The sequence below is a fragment of the Lathyrus oleraceus genome, chromosome 2, assembly GCF_024323335.1.
Source record: "Lathyrus oleraceus cultivar Zhongwan6 chromosome 2, CAAS_Psat_ZW6_1.0, whole genome shotgun sequence".
NCBI classification, from domain to species: domain Eukaryota; kingdom Viridiplantae; phylum Streptophyta; class Magnoliopsida; order Fabales; family Fabaceae; genus Lathyrus; species Lathyrus oleraceus.
In genome coordinates, this window is record NC_066580.1 from 395508176 (window position 1) to 395529186 (window position 21011).

Here is a 21011-nt window from a genome sequence, read left to right on the forward strand (position 1 = left end):
TGCCAACCGCTTCTCCTATTTAAGAGGGAAAGTGCCAACGCCTCACTACACACTTTCACTACACACTCTGATTCCACAGCATAATAACAAAATAGTTGGCAAAAGAAAATTGTGAACACATAATAACCTTAAAACAACACATGGCAAGAAATCAACAATGGGCAAATTGGTAATGTCAAGCACACCGAAATTCTTACATTATAAAATTGAATTAGAGTCAAATTTAATTTCCAGTTATTTTTGTGCTAAAAAGTTGTATTTTATTTTCCCTCAATACTTCCTCTAACATTGATATCCCTCACTTTTCAACTTATCATTGATCTATACTAAACCATTAACGAGTCTATTCACATAAAAAAATCCAACCAAAAAATATCATAAAAATATATATATTTTTGATTGAATATTAAAAATATAAGTATCATCAAATTGAATCATTTCCATGACACATAAGGCTAAAAACAAAGCCTTCACACATTTGGGAAACAGAAATCCTCATTTTGTAGATGATGTGGTGAGCAAGAGGCAACATGTTATCTATTTTTTGAATGTGCTTTTTCTAAAGTGTGGATGGATTTGACTAGATAGATAGTTGGGTGTGAGCGTAGCGTATCATAATGGTGGCAGCTCACAACTCAGGTTATTTTCTGACATGAAAGAAATGCTTGAAATTGAAAATAACAACAATTTGGGTTGCATGTTTGTTTACTATTTGGAAGACTAGAAATGCTGGAATTAAATTTCCACTTCCAAAATCTATACTCAAAATCAACAATTTACACATTCAATAACTATCATTAAATTTCAAATCTGATTAACAACTGTTCTTAATTGAACAAAAAACACATTCAATAACTACCATAAAAAAAACACATTTCAGATCACATCTCAATAGTAATATCTATACTACCATTAATCGTAAAATCAATCTAAAGAGTTCAACATTATTACATTTTTAAGGCTGGATTTTAATCCGAGTCCTCTTATCAACCTGAAAGAAATCAAAACCCTAGCGTGTCCTCGACGAAAGTTATTCTATATTGAGCAAACAAATGGCCTCAAAAGGCTGAATGGTGATGCTGACGATGCTTCAGCATGTGAACAGATGTAGCAATAAATCACACCTGAAAAAGAAAAAGAAAACTTGTTCATACTTTTGAGTGAATACAACTAATCAATGAAACACTTCACGACTTTAAGTTCTTGCTAATTCTATCCATAAAGTCCAATTAAGGCAGAATTAACCAAAAACTTTAAATTTAATTTAAGAAATTAACGTGGTTTGGTTTCATACTAATAAATATTTAATATCTACCTGAATCAAAATATGAAATGAAACTGAATCTATATATTGTTGGACCTAAAAATTAATAGATTGATAAATTAACAAGAAGCCATCAAGATGATAAACTGATTATTACTAAATAGTAAAGAAGAACTCACAATGAAAGCAATGAGAAAAGCTAATAAAGCTCCGGTTATTACTAAACACGTCGGAGAATACCAATTATATCCTTGTGCATCTTCTTGTTCACGTTCCTCATTATGATGATGTTTTTAAATCATAGGCAACCACAATATAGCCACAATATTGTTGATGTGATAGTCTCTACAACCTCATTAGACTATAATTGCGGTGTAATTTGAAATCACACATTTTTGAACATTAGGGAGTAGAAACTACTTTAGACCGCTTCACCATGTTTTTCAAGTATGTTCTTCAAAAATATTAAAATTTAGAATTCCAAAATTTAATATACTTATAAAAATCATAAATTATATTTTTGTATTTCAAAATATTTCCAATCAAAATTTACTTGCAATTGACACTACGCGCATCGCAACAATCGCAATAACCGCAATCGCAACAACCGTAACTGCAATTTAAAACAATGACGGCCATAATATTGCTGATGTAAAAGTTTCTGCAATTGAATCGGATTGCAATTGAAGCGTAATTTGAAATCAAACATCCTTCCACTTTAAGAACCACACAGTAAATTTTGCCTAAGTTTCTTCATATGTTTCCGTCAAATCTCAAAATTTCTAACCACAAAACTCAATTTCCTTATGAAAACCATGGATATAACTTAGTGTGATTCTGCCAGTATGTTATTATATTTGGCCTTTGCAAAAACAAAAGAAGATAACACATTCAGTGATTACACTATGGTTCCAATTTATAAAAGTTACTATATCTGAAATTACAAAGTCTTCACATTGTTTAAACATAAATGCATGATATATGCAAACAAAGAAACACACAAATGAATACATATATACTGACAAATTAGGCAGACATGCATCCAATTCCATGTCTTGAAGTAGGAAAAATAAGGAACAAACCACTACAAACTATTCCAATCATCATTGGAAAACTCTCCATAATTTGATCCATCTCTCTTTCATGTCCAGGAAACAAACAATTAGTAACCCTATAATCCGAAAAAGCAATAGCCACAAACACCATAACCGACATAACCGCATGCACAAAATCTTGAAACCCTACCTTATACTTGTCATCTTTAGGAACCGAAACAGCGAGTCCAGGTTTGAAAACAGACAGCCCTTTCGGAGTAACGAAACCGTAGTAAATGTTACCGTCGGCGCCATGAAAACTGTCTGTAAAGTGAAAGAAAAAACAAGAGAGTGCACACATGATTAAGAGGAAATGGATCATGATGGTGTGAATATGAGTGCATTGGCCATTTCTGTAGATTGATGGAAGGACCATTTCGAATGTGATGAGTGTTCCGGTTGGAAGGAAGTTTCCGAGTAGGGAAGTTTTTGAGAGGGTCTTTTGAACACCTTTTGCCATTATGGCGCGACGCTTCTTCCCGGGTTCCGGTGGATCGGACGACTGGGTTGTGACGGCGCCCACGGCCTCCTGTGGCGGTGGTGTTACATTGTATACTTTGATTCCAATTTCTGGTTGAGTTTGTTCCATATTTGATTATTTATGAAGAACATGTGTGTGTGAGTGATTCAATAGTTATGGTTATGAATGAATGGAATTGGATTTGAATGTTGGTTTGTATATATAGTGAAAATGTACATTCCATCGGTTAAAAAATCTTGTGAGCGGTTATGTTTTGACGGTTAACTAATTAGGACTTTGATTTGCCACTTAATTGTGTTGAATGTTAAGATGTAAGCCGTCTTTTTTTTTAATTTCAAATCCAAATCTTTTTTTCTTGTCATATTTAAATTTTTTAAACTCTATATTTGAGCATGTTTTCCATGCCTTATTTTGTAGCACAATTATTTGAAATTACATTGCAAATTGGATAAATTGTTCTACGCAATAACTCTACCTCCAAATTATTTAAAAATAGAATTTAACAAACTGATCAATGACCTAACTCATTGGCCACACCAACCAACTAAAATGTATTTGAGATCCTTGTGTGCATTTTGCACAACTGGTTCTCCATGATCCTATTCATACTTTAAGATGTCAAAGCTTTATTGTGATGCAATTCAACTATCTCATTTGGCAAAATTTACCAAAAGAAATGCATAGCCCTGCCACTCATGGTACAGGCTACATAGGATTCCAAAATATAAACCAGAAATGCATGAAAACTACAAATGCCTCAAAACAAAAAGCTTGTTCCATATTACAAACAAAAATATGTTCCTGATCACCAAGCTGATATGTAGAAAAACTGCCTTTGAAGGGTACAAAAATCTCACACCATACAATCAAGTCTTTTCACCATATATATACGAGCTAACATATGACACAATTTTATTTATGCACATCGAAGGAAATAGGATAAAGCATTCTAGACATATTACTCATTGTGCTTCCGCAACCGAGTAATGCATTTCTGTAACTGATTTTTTCAAGAAACTAGCTCCGCAGTTTGAATCTTGGCTACAAACATCAACAGAGGCAAAATCAGAAGAACCTTCAATAACTTGAGAATCCGACAACTCATAGCACAGTTCAGAATGTTCACCAAGGTTGCGAGACTGTTTCTTATCTTTATCTTTGCCATTGCTCCCTCGAGTTGAATTTCCCTTGTTACCTTTCTTCAAACTTTTCTTTTCATTCTTCTTCTTCTTGGACTTCGGCTGTTTCTTGTTTTTGACAGTATGCGACACTAATGTAGGTATTGGATCATACACATCAGCAGCCCATTTCACTGTCAATTTCACATGCCCTTCCCCGTTTTTATCACGACTACCTTTCATGGCAGATTTAAGTTCCGAAGGGGCCTGTGATGTATATCAAATAGCATTAACCTATAGACATAAGCATTATTAACACTACCAATATAACACAAGAATTATCGAACGAGAGTACGCTTGATGGACAGAATGCTCAGAAGGTGATTCTGTAACAGATGCTGTCTCGCGAGGATTTGGAAAGGTAGCCGATTTTTTCAAAGACACCGCGTTGAGTTTTGCTTCCTTCGGTTTAATAACCTCGTTTTCCTCTACTACATTGCATATCTCATGCCCCTTAGATGCATCCTCCAATTTTTCAGAATCTTGTATATGTAACGACTCACTAAAAGTGAGTTCAAGACTACTTATGCAACTCCCATGCTTGTCATTAACAGAAGAACACACTTCCATTGAATCTATCAACCTATTAGGTACTATAACTAAACTACTCTGCATTAAAAACAATGAAAAGTTTATCCAATAGAAATACAAATCTGTAACATCAAAACATCAATATATAAAACAGAAACTAAAGCAAATTTTACATGATATGAAACTGCAGTTCACAATATGTAAATGATTATATGTAAAAACACATTGTCTTTTCTTCCTAACTGGCATTTCAATAAACCATGACATGCAAATGTGTAACTAGCACCATTCCAACATCCATGAACAATTTTCATAATCAACATAGTTGGTAACTAAATGATCACACAATCACTATGAGTCAGATCTGATCAAAGCTAACATGATTTTCAATACAACAAACATCAGAACATTATTGCACACAAAAAAATACCTTAACAAAGTATTTTCCCTCAATACTTCCTCTAACATTGATATCCCTCACTTTTCAACTTATCATTGATCTATACTAAACCATTAACGAGTCTATTCACATAAAAAAATCCAACCAAAAATATCATAAAAATATATATATTTTTGATTGAATATTAAAAATATAAGTATCAACAAATTGAATCATTTCCATGACACATAAGGCTAAAAACAAAGCCTTCACACATTTGGGAAACAGAAATCCTCATTTTCCCACTTTACCAAAACAGAATTTCTTTGCTGCTCCACTCTTTGAAGATGAGAAGACAGTTGAAACAAATCAACAGTAACTCCATTTTCAGATTTGATAACTCCCTTAGAGTTTATCTCAAGTGATAAAGATTCATTTCGTTCATGTTTATCGACAGAACTTATTCTCAAATGTGGTCCAGAAACCTGGTCATCACTATCTTGCACGTGGATGCCGTGAAAAAGAAGGGAGGTAGCGAATGGATTTCCTGCTGCATGACGCGATGGATTCTGTGACTGAGATGACAGAAGAGAGAGAGCACGACTAGATAACTCGTGACCAAGTGTGGCGGGCGGTTCTAGTTGAGGGCTGCAAATTGGTTCCTCTTCTAGTTTGATATGTCCACTTTGAGAGATTTGATCATGCTTTGCTGAGAAAAGGATCCCACTTTGAAACATGTCTTGAAAGGAAAAGTTGTTAGACTTATTGAGTGCAAGTTTTATCTTGTTAAAAAACATTCCAACAATGACCTTCTCATGTAATCATGACTTGAATAAATGATTTAAATAATCGTCGAAATGCAAAATATATGTCCTACCACGATAGCGAAAACTAATCTTACAACACTGGTGTGTGTTGGCTTCAACTTTGTGCATTAAAAATTCGGATGAATGCAAACAAACACTTTTGTTAAATGGTCCACATCATTCCTTGGGACGACAATAATTAAAAGACGAAGTGATAGCGTAATTTAAGATGCTTTATTTGCCTCTTTTGTCTGAAATGTTTAAAAAATTGCATGCTGTCTTTTCTAGATTCTAAGGTTTTAATTTCAGTTTATGGCAGGAATTGTATCAGTATCTTGTGAAAGCTAATATATAGTTACATATGTAGATAGACCCTACCTTTGCATAATCCCAACTAATATGATTACGAAACCTCCTGAAATAGAATGTATATTTCATCGGAAACATCGTTATATGAAGCTATTGTAAATGGCCTTGAAAAGAGGTTCTTAACATACTTTTTCGGTCTTATCTATGTCTAATGAAAATGGTAGTAGAATGTATATTTCATACCTTGATAAGATTGAAGAGTCTTGTGTTGTTTACTAGTCATGTAATCAAACTGAGGTTTCCTTCGGCGTTCATTGTGTCCAGCTAAACGCCTACGACAACTGCGCTTATCATCATCGAACTCAGCTACCAAATGGAACCTAATTCAAGAACAAAAAGAAGCATAATTCAATCTGCATGCATTTCCTATTCATAATAAACAAATGACGGAAACAAAGTGAAAACAATGTGACAATTTGGTAGCAATAACATTGATGAAACAGATAATACAAACAAAAAAAAAAACATTTGTTTAAACACCAAAGGAAGTTTAAATTATACCTGCTGCACTGCTGACAAAACCTCTGTTCAACGCCATTGACAACAACTTTAGCTGTCTTGGAGTGAACATCGCAAACTTTATGCCGTTTGTGATAATCTTTCGAGGTGCTAAGATCCATATTACAATCATAAACTTGGCATACAGGAGCTGAGGAAGGTAAAGTGGAAGTGCGAGCTCTCTTCGAGAGCACGGTTTGATGTATCGGCGTGGAAACAAACGCTTTGGCATCTCTGTCATTACTTGCACCTTGATTTAAAAAAGTTGACAATGAAGAATCATGATTTTTCGATTCAAATAGAGAACTTAAATGCTTTGACTCATAATCTTCTTCCCTGAAAGACGAATCAAAAGCAATAACATGGATAGAAGAATTCCCTCTTTTACTAGAATTATTACTATCTAGCTCACAACTTGATGTCTGAACCGAACTGTGAACAACCCCAGATGACTCCATAGGTTTGCTACCATGAAAAGACTTCTGCAAAAAGTCGGGAAATCCCAAGTCCACAAACTCCATACTTTTAAATCCATCTCTTTCAAAGTTACATGAAGATTTGTTCTCCAATTCAACGGATGGTTTTCGACGTCTCGTAAAAGCATCAAGTGAAAACTCCATTTCATCAGAAAACAAATAGCTTCTATCTTCAGGAATGTAACTCCAAGATTCCATTAGTACAATATGAATTGAAGTGACAGAAATTATGAAGAAACCTACCACAATTGAAAAGAAATACATTACTCCTATGCTAAAATTAAATTTTTATATTGATACATATTCATTTTTATTAAACCTAATTCAAGCATATACATAAAAATACAACTACAAATTTACTATAGAGAAGAAAAGGAAAGAACATAGCATCTAAAAAATCTCAACTTTTTTAAAAGGGTACATTCACAGTTTGAGTCTATAAACAAATCAAGGAACCACCAAAAGACAAATTTCAAAAGGGTAAACCAAATCAAACCCAGATTGAAGAACTATATATCTTCCAAGTTCAAACTCTTGTAACATTTGAAACCCAAATGGAAAAAGAAAAAAAAAGATGGTTCTTGAAGTAATCAATAACCTGAAAGATGGATTGTGGTGGCACTTTGTGAGTGGATTTGGCACACAGAAGATTGAACAGTAGAGAAAGGTGGTTTTCTCAGCAGATACAGAGTGAGTCAACATGAAACCAAAAGCATGTTACTTTTGAGAAAGCACTGCACTTCCATTTCAGTACAATTGATTTGGTGACCAAAAAGTGGCTTTGAAAACACATATTTTATACTTCTAGACTTCTAGTGAAAGAATAAAGGTTTAATTACTTTTATTTATTCCTTTGATATATATATATATATATATATATATATATATATATATATATATATATATATATATATATATATATATATATATATATATATATATATATATATATATATATATATATATATATATATATATATATATATATATATATATACAAACAATAAGGGGGAGGATAGAGATAGATAGTGGGTGAGAAACTTGAAGAATAACTAGTTCAATTGAATAAAGTTATTTGTATAAATATTGTTTTAAAACCATGTCTCAAATCATCAAGGCTTTTAGTGAATTAGGATGTAGTTCACGGAGTAAAATTAATAACCGAACCTTGGTTCCTGCTACCTTAAATAATGATAAAATTGAATTAGATCAAGATACCTTCCAAAACCAAGAATTAGAAATTCAGAAAATGGAAAATAGATTAGTTAACTGGTCTATGCCAGAAATTAAATTTAAAGAAATATATAAAATTGGTACTTTTGATTTTAAAAGTCAAAAGATTATTCATACTATTGAATCCGCTACGTCTGTTAGTAACAAGCATGAAACTATTAATTTGTTAAATAAAAAATTATTAGAAACACATTATAGAGAAGGTTATCGCTATATCCATCTAGGATTAATTCAGATAGCTATAAAACCATTACATAAACTAGGGTTAAACACCCCTATATTGCTAGTTCTTCGAGACACTAGAATTAAAGACTTTCATAATTCAACTATTGCTATAGTTGAATCAAATCTTAACGATGGTCCAGTCTACTTTAACTGCCATCCCAATTACTCTATGAGCTTGGCTGATGAATTCACTAAAAATTCATTAGTTATATACGTCCAGGGTCTAAGTGATAATTTTAATCCTGGAGTTGCCAATATTGACGTTATTAGTAGAATTACCTACAAAGTCTCTAATGTTAATTATGATTTTAAATCACTCAAAACTACTCCAAGAAATGAAACTTGTATTATTGAAGCAAATCTTAGCAGGTCCAATGTTATGACCCCAAAAATACTGACTGCTTCGGATATTATAGAAAAATTCCCTCAAGAATGGATATTACAGGATGTGGTTAAATCTGAAAAGATTGACGCCAGAACTATTAGAGATGTTATTCAAGATATTGATGGATCTGTCAGGATCAGGATGAATAGAAGCCAATCATATCGCTATCATCAATCTAGTTGTATTGGGTCAACATCTAGTGCTAGACATTCAGTTGATTCAACAATTAGGGTAAATCTTGCAGGAGTAAACTTTGCTCCTACAATTCCCCAACCGCTATACTCTGAGAGGACCTCTAGGTCACCCTCTCCAACTGAATCCCAAATACTAGGTGTTATTACAAATGACGACCCCTTTGTCATAGACAAAGCTTGGATTAGAGCTGACTTTGAGGCCATTTATAATTTAGAAAAGAGAAATTGGTATTTCTCAAATTTCTCTAAAGATCAGACTCAAATGTATTTGCAAAAATTTTATAGGTTTCTAAAAACGCATGAAATTAATATCTATTTCTTTACATGGTTTGAATTACTCTGTCTAGAAGAAGAGATAGAAAACCCTTTTGCTGTTAAGATGTATTTAGATGCTAATGTTAGGATAAGTACCAAATGGAAAACTTCTAGGAAAGAAATTATAGAGTCGGTTCATCCACCATTGGAAGCTATTAGAATTACCCCTTCTAAAGAGAACATAGAAATAGAAGCTTCACCATTTAAATCGATAGCTAATCCTGTAGATCAGAGAAAAGACATTAATAATCTGCATAGTCAGATTAACTATTCAAACCAAATACTTCACACTATGTCCCAACAATTAGATAGGATAGAAAACTCGATTCCTCAACCTAAGGATGTTAAAGACTATAAATTGGATCCTACTCGACCTATTTATCAATACCATACTCCTTCTAACCAAGAGTTGAAAGGAATGAGTTTAGGTCGTGATACTACTCATAAAATAGAGGAATTGGTTACTAAATTAAAATCCTTAAACATAGAAACTTCTTCAGGAGAGATAAATACTTTATCTCGAGACGAAGAATACGACAATATGGTGAGTAAATTAGGCGGAAGAGCCCCAAGACCTAAAACACGAAACTATTATCCTAGGCCTTCGTTTGCTGATGTGCAATTTGAAGAAAGAAGTAGTTTTATAGAAAATAATTATTCAGGAGAATCCATTGTCGAATGGAATATCGATGGTGCGTCTGAACAACAAGTTTTGGATACAATACAAAACATGACCATGGCTGCTACTGCCTTCAAACTTAAAGGAAATACGGATAAACATACTAAAGAGATATTAGTTATGGGATTTACCGGGCAATTAAAAGGATGGTGGGACAACCTCCTTAGTTCAGAAGATAAATACCAAATAGATGCAGCCGTAAAAACAGAATCTAACGAAGAGATTTGTGTTACAACCCTCTTATATGCTATTACTAAGTTCTTTGTAGGAGAACCCCTTAAACTCCAACAAAGAGCAGCTGACCAATTGCTAAACCTTTATTGTCCAACCATGTCTGATTATAGGTGGTATAGAGATATGTTCTTATCTAAACTATGCCTTAGGTCGGATGGTGCGGCAGATTATTGGAAAGAGAGATTTATTAGTGGTTTACCTAGGTTATTTGCAGAAAAGGTGAAAATTAATATTAAGCAAAACTTTAATGGAATGATCCCCTATCAGTCACTAACCATTGGAGAATTATCTAATTATGTAATTGAAACTAGTATACAAATTTGTACAGATTATAAATTACAAAATAAGATCAAGAATGAAAAGGCTAGTAATAGGCGTGAAATGGGATCATTTTGCGAGCAATATGGAGCTACTCCTTTGAGAGCTCCGAGTAACCCCAAGAATAAAAACCCTGCTAGAAAAGGAAGAAATAACTTCCATTATCATAAGAAGCAATTTTACAAAGACAAGCCAAAATTTTATAAAAAACCTTACAAGAAAAATTATGGTAAGAAACCTTACAGAAAATATAATAATAAATCTAAACCCAAGGATAAAGATGTTAAGTGTTATAAGTGTGGTCGTTTTGGCCATTATGCTAATAAATGTAAGGTTCAAGAAAAGATTAATCAACTGAGTAACTTAGACATTTCAGAAGAATTAAAAGAAAGTTTAATATCTACTTTAAATAACATTTTGTTAAACTCGGAGGAAGAAGGGTCGTCAACATCTGAAGAATCTTCTTACGAAGAAATACATCAAATTGACAATTCTGAAAAATCGGATGATGATTCTGATGAATGTTTAGGCCTAGATTTCTGTAATTGTGACAATTGTAATAAAATAATTAATGTTTTAACAAATAATCAAGCTAATACTTTGATAGGAATATTAGACAAAATGGAAAATTCAGAAAGTAAGAATGCTTTCATGAGACAAATTAAAAATATTATAGATGAAAATGATATTTCCAAAAAGAATATTCACAAAGTAGAATTTAAAAATGTTATGGATTTATTTAAGAAACCGGTTGAAAAAACTGTTTCTATTAAAGATTTACAAGAAGAAATTAGTAATTTAAAAAATGAAATTAGAATTCTAAAAACCAGGGATGATGAGATAGAAATTAAACTTTTAGAGTTACAAGGAAACATGATTATTCAGAATCAATCCAATAAAAACTTAGCCTCATCTAGCTTAACCAAAAATGATGAGGAAACTATTGTTCTGAATAATGAAGATGGGTATATTAACAAAATAGAAAAATTAATATCGCATAAATGGTATAGTAAAATAAATCTCATTGTTAAAGATAAAACTTATGAATTAATTGCTTTGATTGATTCAGGAGCAAATTTAAATTGCATCCAAGAAGGGTTGATCCCAACCCAATATTATGAAAAAACCAAAGAATCTTTAAGAGGAGCCAATGGTAATAGATTACAAGTTTCTTACAAATTATCAAGTGCTAAAATTTGTAAAGATCAGATTTGTTATAAAACCTCTTTTCTTTTAGTAAGAAATATTCATGAGTCCATTATTCTAGGAACCCCTTTTCTAGCTTTACTCTACCCTTTCACAGTTAATAATGCAGCTATAACCACTAATGCTTTAGGGCGTGAAATTAAATTTGAATTCTTAGAACCACCTAAGATTAGGGATCTTAACTCTGTCCAGAGTAAGGTTATATCATTTATTAATCAAATTAATAATAAAAGACAACAAATTAATTTCATTAACAAAGAAATACACTATAAAAAGATAGAAGATCAACTGCAATCTCCAAGCATTCAAGAAAAAATTAAAGGTATACAAAATAAATTCATTAAAGATCTTTGCTCAGAACAACCTAATGCTTTCTGGAAAAGAAAAGTGCATACTATCTCATTACCCTATGAACCTGACTTTAAGGAAGCAAATATCCCCACTAAAGCCAGACCAATACAAATGAATAAGCAAAATTTAGACTATTGCAAAAAAGAAATAAAAGATTTCTTAGACAAAGGATTGATTAGGCCCAGTAAGTCTCCTTGGAGTTGCTCCGCTTTCTATGTTACCAATGCTTCTGAGCTAGAGAGAGGGAGTCCTCGGTTAGTAATAAATTACAAACCCTTAAATAAAGCATTACAATGGATTAGGTATCCCATACCTAATAAAAAGGATTTGATAAACAGATTACATAATAAAAGTATATTTTCAAAGTTTGATCTTAAATCTGGATATTATCAAATACAATTAAAGGAAGAAGATAAATATAAAACCGCTTTTGTGGTGCCCTTTGGTCACTATGAATGGAATGTCATGCCTTTAGGTTTAAAAAATGCTCCTTCCGAGTTCCAAAATATTATGAATACTATATTTAATGATTACTCGCACTTTACCATAGTCTATTTAGATGACATATTAGTATTTTCAGATTCTATAAATCAACATATACAACATATGAACCTATTTTATGAGATAATTAAAGAGAATGGGTTAGTCTTGTCTGAAAAGAAACTTAAAATATTTCAATCTAAAGTAAGATTTTTGGGTTTTGATATTTCTCAAGGTATGTATACCCCCATTAGTAGATCTTTAGAATTTATTAATAAATTTCCAGATGAACTAAAGGATAAAACCCAGTTGCAAAGATTCTTAGGTTGTATAAATTATGTGGCTGACTTCATACCCAACTTAAGAACCATTTGTATACCCTTATTCAAGAGACTTAGGAAGAATCCTCCTCCTTGGGATGATTCAATGACCCAAAGTGTTTTGCAATTAAAGAAAATAGTTAAAAAATTACCCTGTTTAGGGATACCTGATCCTAGTGCCAACCTTATTGTTGAAACCGATGCCTCAGACATAGGCTTTGGGGGAGTTCTAAAACAAATACTTCCGGGCATGGAAAAGGAACAAGTGGTCAGATATTATTCTGGAACTTGGAACCCAGCTCAATTAAACTATAGTACTATTAAAAAAGAAATTTTATCTATTGTTTTGTGCATTACAAAATTTCAAGATGACTTGTTTTCAAAAACATTTTTATTAAAAACAGATTGCAAAGCTGCACAGAGTGTTTTACAAAAGGATGTTAAAAATTTAGTTTCAAAACATATATTTGCTAGGTGGCAAGCATTACTTTCTTGTTTTGATTTTGAAATCGAGCATATTCAAGGAATTAAAAATTCATTACCAGATTTTCTAACCAGAGAATTTTTACAGGGAAAACATGAGTAAAAAATCAGTTGACCCCAGAGATGATTATGGTCCTCCCATTAAAGATCAAAAAGATAAGGAAATAATTTTAGGTTCTCCATCTTTTATTTCCAAAGTTACCTCTCCTATTACTGCTACTCCCCTGACAACTATTAAGCCTACATTATTAACTCCATTAGCTTTTACATCTCAAATTACCAGTCCATTATCTATCCAGAAAAATTACCCGTCTAAACTAGCCTACTATACACCTCCTTCTTCTTCACCCAAATCGACCTTTATTACCAAAGATTTGTCTATACCAATATTACCTTTAGAAACCCTTTACTGTCCTCCAAATTCCTCTTTATTACAAAATATTTCAAGAATTTTCCCCCCAGGATTTTACTTCATTCCTAAAGACCAAACCAAGACCAGAAAATTCTACGAATTTATCTTGGTAGATTCTGAGTCTATTACTCTTACCCACCAAACAGATCCGAGTGATAAGTCTAAGATAAAGTTCTCTAAATTCAAAGTTAATAAGGTATTATCTCCTTCTGATTGGAATCAACCTCCATCAGAATTAAAATCTTTTTCCAGAGCCTTTACTCCACAATATTATTCGTACTTTGATTACATGGATGCTTGGTTCAATTTTTTATCGGTCGAACCTTTCAACCACACTTGGTTTATATGGTTCAACAAGGATATTTCACTTAGCTTTCCTAATTGGTTTATCCAGTGGTTCATATTTGTTGGGCCAATTTTAGAAATATTTCCAGATTATGCCTCAAAAGCCTTTAACAATTTTACAGCAAAAACTACCTGTCCTGATTATAAGTCTTTATTATGTTTTTGTGCTGTTTTTGGAATTACATGGATTTCATCTTGGACCTTTTCAACTGATCCATTATGGGAAGGGTCCTCTGCTACTCAATTGGTCAAGAAGTTTTCTGTTAAATGGTGGTCAAAGTTTAATCCAGATTTGCTTTCTCCATCAAGATTAGATTCTTGGTTCAAGTCTCATCCAGGTCTTTGCAAAGAAAAGGCTATTTCTCCAGAAGATACATCGTTCTTATTAGATAAATCAAAATTACTTGCCTCTTTATCTGCTACTTCCAGCCATAAAGAATTCTTGAACAAAATTAAAGAAGCTATGACTGCTTTATCTGAAAGTGATAGTGCTTCTAGCACTTCTGAAAATAATAATGAAGATGATTGTTATGGAATCATAGACCTCTAAATTATGTTGAAGATAAGTTCAATTATGATGAAGATAAGATTTTGAAGAATCCTCTTGTCATAATTATTTTGAAGATAAAATCAATTATGATAAAGATAAGAAGTTCAAGACAACCACGGCCCCCTTTGTTGTCCTCAATTACCTTCCACTCAGAATTACTTTTGAATTATTGACTCTACTTTATTAAAGTTTTTGTTTTATTTCAATTATTCAGACCATGTGGGTCATTACTTTATTAAAGTTTTTGATTTTATTTCAATTATTCAGACCATGTGGGTCATTACTTTGTATAAAGTTTATGCTTAGTTTAATTTAGTTTGAAGTCCGTGTGGATCCTTGCCTATAAAAGGATCATTTGTGTGTTGTGAAAGGCATTCGAGTTTTCAGTCTTAAAACTTGGAAATCTTGATTGCCATCCTTTGTAAGTATTTTTCATAAATAAAAGCAAGTCTTTTAATATCTTGAACATGTATTCCATGTCTTCCGCATATTATCTTACTCTTACAATTTTGATTATCAATAATATCTTTATCTTAACTAATATTTTCACCATTATTTTCATTATTATTATTATTTTAGAGGCCCCTACTGCTCTGGTGTGTATATATATATATATATATATATATATATATATATATATATATATATATATATATATATATATATATATATATATATATATATATATATATATATATATATATATATATATACACTAGTACAAAAAGAATAATATAATTTGTAAATTTACACCCGTTTTACAAAAAACGGGTGTAAAAAGCAAATGCGGTGACAGTTTTGTAAATAAAGTCTTATTTTGAATTTTAGTACGTAACAATAGACACCCTATTTTTAAATAACGGGTGTAAATTCAAATATTATTTATTATCAACTCTATATTACACCTGATATTCAAAAAAAGGGTGTAAATTTAAAAATAAAAATAAAATATTCGTGCCTTAAACAATAACTTTTATTATTCTTATTTGTTTAATCTTAAATTTTCTTAAAAAAATAATAAATTTTAATATTAATATATAACAATAGACACCCTATATTTAAAAATAGGGTGTATAATTATAACAATATAAATGACTAAATTTATATTAAACCCGTTATATTAAAATAGAGTGTAAATTTTGGAATATTAATATAACAATAAACACCCTATATTTAAAAATAGGGTGTATAATTATAACAATATAAATGACTAAATTTATATTAAACCCGTTATATTAAAATAGGGTGTAAATTTAGGAATCCCTAAGTACAATTTATCATTACCGCCTAAAATATAACCATGACTTCTCATGTTCCAAATTTTCTTTTCATTTCACATTTTAGAAACTTTTCATCATCGATGAAGTGCAAGAAATAGTGAAAAAGGAACAAAGAACGTGATTGCTCGGAAATCTTCACAACCCACAACGGCTTCATCATTCTTCTTTACCGTCGAAGAAGGTGATTGCTGGACGATCTTTACGAAAGCTCGGAAATCTTCACAACCCACAAAGAACGTGATTGCTGGACGATCTTTACGAAAGCTACTAGCAGCTGCTCGACGACTCATCGAAGAAGGTTTTTTCATCTCCATAGAAACATAACGCAACATCAACAACGGGTTATTGATTTGCAAGTTTGAGACAATCAGGTAAATCTTTTTCCCACTGCCTCTATAATATTTGAACACATGGTTGATTTTGAATGTTGTGTTAATTGTTTTGTGCATTGGTTGTGTTGATTGTTTTGTGCATTGGTTCTGTTTGGAATTAACATTGAAACAGTTTTTGTATATTTTCGTATGGTTCTATTATTCTGATCTCTTTCACAGATTGTGTAATGCTGAAACAGTTTGAGTATGTTTCAGCTTCTTGTTTGATTTTCATTTAAAATTGTAGTATCAATGTTATGATTGAACATTTAGGGCATTTTCCGCGAGTTCCCAAGCCCAACGACAATTCCAAGATGGGATTTTCATTGGAATTTGCTGGCATGCTTAACAGAGCCTGCCTGTTCTTTTATATTAGGATTGTTGGATTTGTCGCAAGCCTGCTTAACAGAGCATGCCTGTTCTTTATGTTCATGAGTCTGCATATGGTAAGCTATTTGGTAAGCTATTTGGTCTATATTCAATCTTGAAATCGTACCCCAGAAATTTCTGTAACCACGTCTGTTGTTCAGAAGTTTGCAGTGATTGATCCATCAGGATTTTCATACTTCTTTGATCTGTTCTAGTATGATTTTCACAGTAAGCCTTGTGTTGCATCAGGGGATTCACCTTGGTAATCAATGCATTCTACATATCCATTTGATTCACTTGTTCCACAACCAGAAAATCCACCATTAGTAAATATAGGAATCACAGTATTACAAGCAACCAATGTAAGAAAAAAAACTCATGAGCAGTTATTCTTTCATCTCTATTTGAGTTTCTATGCAGCATGCTCATTAGTTTGGGATCAACTGCAATTTCAGATTTGAGTTTCCATCTCTGTTTCGGAATAACAGCTGTTGTTGAACTATTATCAGTAGTAACCAAGAAGCTCCCATAATTCTTCTTCCATCTTGTTTTCTGTTAGTGTTCCTGTCTTGTCTGAAAATACATAGCAACCAATGTTCTCAAAACCGGCATTGTGCAAATTGTCTCGAAGTCTACTTCTATTTCCTTTTCAATCCAGCTCTCTAAAGCTTTTTCATATTGCTTAAAGAACAAAGGCAATGTCCTCTGTTGGATGACGTACCCATCAAAAAAAGGAACACCAAATCCTTGATTAGGAGACATTGCAGCAAAAAATGAATCACAGAAGTATGCTGGAACCCATTGATCACGGGCAATACACAGTGACTGAAGCCAATCATTGCTTCTAAGCTCGTAATTATCAAGGATAGAATTACAAGATGATTCAAACTCCTCGATGGTTTCTGTCATGTTAATGAAATTATAAAGTTCACCCTGAAAATTTGGATGCAATAGACACACATGGGCCAACTTTTCCTTGCCTTCTCTCAAGACATGCCACTTGTTAATACAGTGGCGAGTTTGTGGGAAAACCTGTGAAATTGCCTTCTGTATGGCCCTGTCTTGATCAGTAATTATTGAGACAGGTTGTCGGTCACTCATTGCCATGAGAAATGTCTTAAAGAGCCACAAAAGGAGGCCTCAGAATCATCAAAAAGGAATGCACAACCAAATGAAACCAACTAACCATGACTGTTTACTCCAGTAAAAAGAGCAAATGACACTCTATATTGGTTAGCTCTGCATGTAGTATCCAAATGAACTGCATCACCAAAATGACCATAAGCTGTCCTGGATCAATGTTGGTTGTATATTAACAACAATCTGAATAAGTGTTTGTACTATCTGAGAAGCAGACACAGGAAGGTACAGTGTTTCAATGACAGCAGTCTCAAGAACCGGATGAGTATATGTGCCAGGATCCTGAGTTCGGTAGAATGCCTGTTGGCCCTCAGGAGCATTCGGTAGTCCAGACTGAGATACTGCCGGCGGTTTGTTTTGGGCTATACACAGTGCACTGTTTGATGAGGTAAGTGCTTCTTATCAGCATAGTGTGCCGTTTTTGTACAATGATGAAAGTTACTGGAGGCTGACAGTTTGGCTCTAAGGGAGGACATGCCTTCCGGATTGCGTCCAACTCATAGAGTAAAACTTGATAAAAATGTCCTTCACTTACATCATCCCTGTAAAATATGGTTCGCAGGGCTTTGGTCCCGTTGCTTTTCTGTAGGAAATCAGTAAATCTCTTATCATGCCACCACTAACAGTGCCGCGAACAGGATCATGTCACGTTTTGTATAAATCTTGTATAAGTTCCTGTCTGTGAACTTGAGCACACACTAAGCCAACATATTTTGTCACTTCAGGACAATCTTGGGATGCTACAGCAACTGCTATTGAGGGGCTAGTGTCTCCTCCATTTTCAGGATGCGTAACATCCGCTCCAAAAATTATGGTCGGTATGTCGCTAACAAATGGTTTTCTGTAGCTAACAACATCTAGAAGAACAGTGTTTCCACCTCCTCAAATGAACTTTGTAGCGACCTGGTGCAAGCATCTCCAAAGCCTCCAGCCTCTTCTGCTGACTTTAAAAACAGATACAGTTCTTTGTCATCTCATTAATATTGCCAAACTGCTTTGACAAATCAGAACTTGCAATCCCAGGCTTGGATGAATTTACATGCTGCTCATCAGAAGGATGAAACTTTCGTATAGATGACTTTGGTCACCAACATGTTGTTTCTGCTGCTGTAGCTGAGACTGTGATACCATAAATAAACTCATTCTTTCCAGGCTGGTAACACCATATATAATTGCACCAACAATAAGTGCAGAAACAGAAGCAGCAATTTTTGTTGTTCGGGCGAGCACGATTCGTAACTGCTTCAATTTGGTCTCCACCAAACATTCTAGCCATACCAAAATCTGCAATCGGTATGTCGCTAACAAATGGTTTTCTGTGTTGGAGTTTTGAAATCAAAACAACCTCATTTTTAAACTCTTTTATGCCTTGTCCAGAATACTTCGACAGTCTCTCACTGCAATTGCCATTCCATTGCTAACTGTGTTTTTAGTTGTCAATTTAGTTGTCACTAACTTAACACATTTATGATCAAAATTATGGTTTCCTCACAAGACTAGTTGTATTATTTATAAGAAACACTAGTTGTATTATACTTGTAAGTGCATCTTTTAACTACAATTCTTTTTGTTCTTTACATAGTTATGGATCGTAGTTGGATGCAAAAAAATCGCCTATCCGAGGAGTATAAGAAAGGAGTGTTAGAGTTTTTGAAATTTGCTGAAACTAATCTTCCTGAAAGTAATGGAAGATTTCACTGTCCTTGTGCTAAGTGTGTAAATATTGCACCTTTAGAGGCTCACATCGTATGGGAACACTTAGGAGTTAACGGGATTTGTCAAAATTATACAAAGTGGATATGGCATGGTGAATTGTCTGACGCGCCAAAGGCCTCTCCTAAAGAAGAGTTTGATGTAGAGATGGGTGATCGTCTAGAAGATATGATCCGTGATATTGGACAAGGCTCTTTTCAACGGGCAAATATACATGATACTCTTTGCAATGACAGTAAAATCCCTTTGTATCCAAATTGTAAAAACTTCACACGACTGTCGGCTGTGCTAAGATTGTTCAATTTGAAGGCGATTAATAGTTGGACAGATAAAAGCTTCACACAATTGTTAGAGTTGTTGAAGGAAATGTTACCGGAAGAAAACATGTTGCCGAACCGGGCCTATGAGGCAAAAAAGATATTATGTCCAATGGGTATAGAATATAAGAAAATACACGCATGCCCTAATGACTGCATATTGTATTGGAAAGATAATGAAGAGAAAGAAAAATGTCCCAAGTGCATGACATCACGCTATAAGAAGAAGAGTGATGATGAAGGTTGTGATGTGACCACAAAGGGTCCTCCAGCAAAGGTGTTATGGTACCTTCCAATTATTCCAAGGTTTAAGCGATTGTTTGGTAATTTAAATGATGCGAAGAATATTAGATGGCATGCAGAAGAAAGGAAGTGTGATGGAAAAATTCGGCATCCAGCCGACTCTTTGCAATGGAAGAAGGTTGATACTTTATTTCCAGACTTTGGCATTGAACCAAGAAACCTTAGGCTTGGACTTTCTACTGATGGAATGAATCCATATGGTAGTTTAAGTAGTAACCATAGTTCATGGCCCGTTCTCTTAATATATATATAATCATTGTTCGGGAGTTTGAAGAAAAAAAGAGATGAGAATTTTGAAAAAAAGAAAGAAAGGATAGAGTGAAATGAATTGAATGATTTTAGTTAAAAAAATTACGAAGAGTTTGTTTTTATTCATAATACAAAATTCTCATATTAGATTTTAAGGATCGTAAAGGTAATATAAAATCTTCAGATATCTTTTATATTGATATAATATCTTGAAAATATAAAATATAAAATACATAAATTCAATTTTAAAAAATATTGACGATTTTTCTATTTGTTCTAGAAGTCTCCTCTCCCAAAGCCTTCATCCCTCTTGATAGAATTGAAAAATTAAACTATAATAGTTTGATACAAAAGATGAAATGAGAATCTCAAAGTGTATTATTATTATTATTGTGTTGAAAATTTTTCAATGAAGAAGACTATGTTTATATACTAACCTTATACAAGACATTCAAACTTAGCA

The 21011-nt window shown here is 33.1% G+C and overlaps 4 protein-coding genes across 4 annotated transcripts; 1 reads left to right on the forward strand and 3 right to left on the reverse strand.

Annotated features, from left to right (window-relative positions):
* Positions 1-2290: 2290 nt before the first annotated feature.
* LOC127119703 (protein DMP9-like) lies at positions 2291-3025 on the reverse strand. The gene has a single exon (XM_051050003.1). The coding sequence runs from the start codon at positions 2945-2947 to the stop codon at positions 2291-2293; it is 657 nt and encodes a 218-aa protein (XP_050905960.1). The 5' UTR covers positions 2948-3025.
* A 567-nt stretch (positions 3026-3592) lies between these two features.
* On the reverse strand, positions 3593-5003 carry LOC127119705 (uncharacterized). The gene has a single exon (XM_051050005.1). It carries the CDS (start codon positions 4198-4200, stop codon positions 3802-3804), a length of 399 nt encoding a protein of 132 aa, XP_050905962.1. The 5' UTR covers positions 4201-5003; the 3' UTR covers positions 3593-3801.
* A 96-nt stretch (positions 5004-5099) lies between these two features.
* LOC127119704 (squamosa promoter-binding-like protein 6) lies at positions 5100-7871 on the reverse strand. The gene is made up of 4 exons (XM_051050004.1): positions 7675-7871; positions 6604-7315; positions 6286-6422; positions 5100-5666 (listed from the first exon to the last, which is right to left on the reverse strand). The coding sequence occupies exons 2-4, from the start codon at positions 7272-7274 to the stop codon at positions 5197-5199; spliced, it is 1278 nt and encodes a 425-aa protein (XP_050905961.1). The 5' UTR covers positions 7275-7315; positions 7675-7871; the 3' UTR covers positions 5100-5196.
* Positions 7872-19550: 11679 nt separating this feature from the next.
* Positions 19551-20761, forward strand: LOC127123413 (uncharacterized). The gene is made up of 2 exons (XM_051053631.1): positions 19551-20499; positions 20697-20761. Exons 1-2 carry the CDS (start codon positions 19551-19553, stop codon positions 20759-20761), a joined length of 1014 nt encoding a protein of 337 aa, XP_050909588.1.
* The last annotated feature ends 250 nt before the right edge of the window (positions 20762-21011 follow it).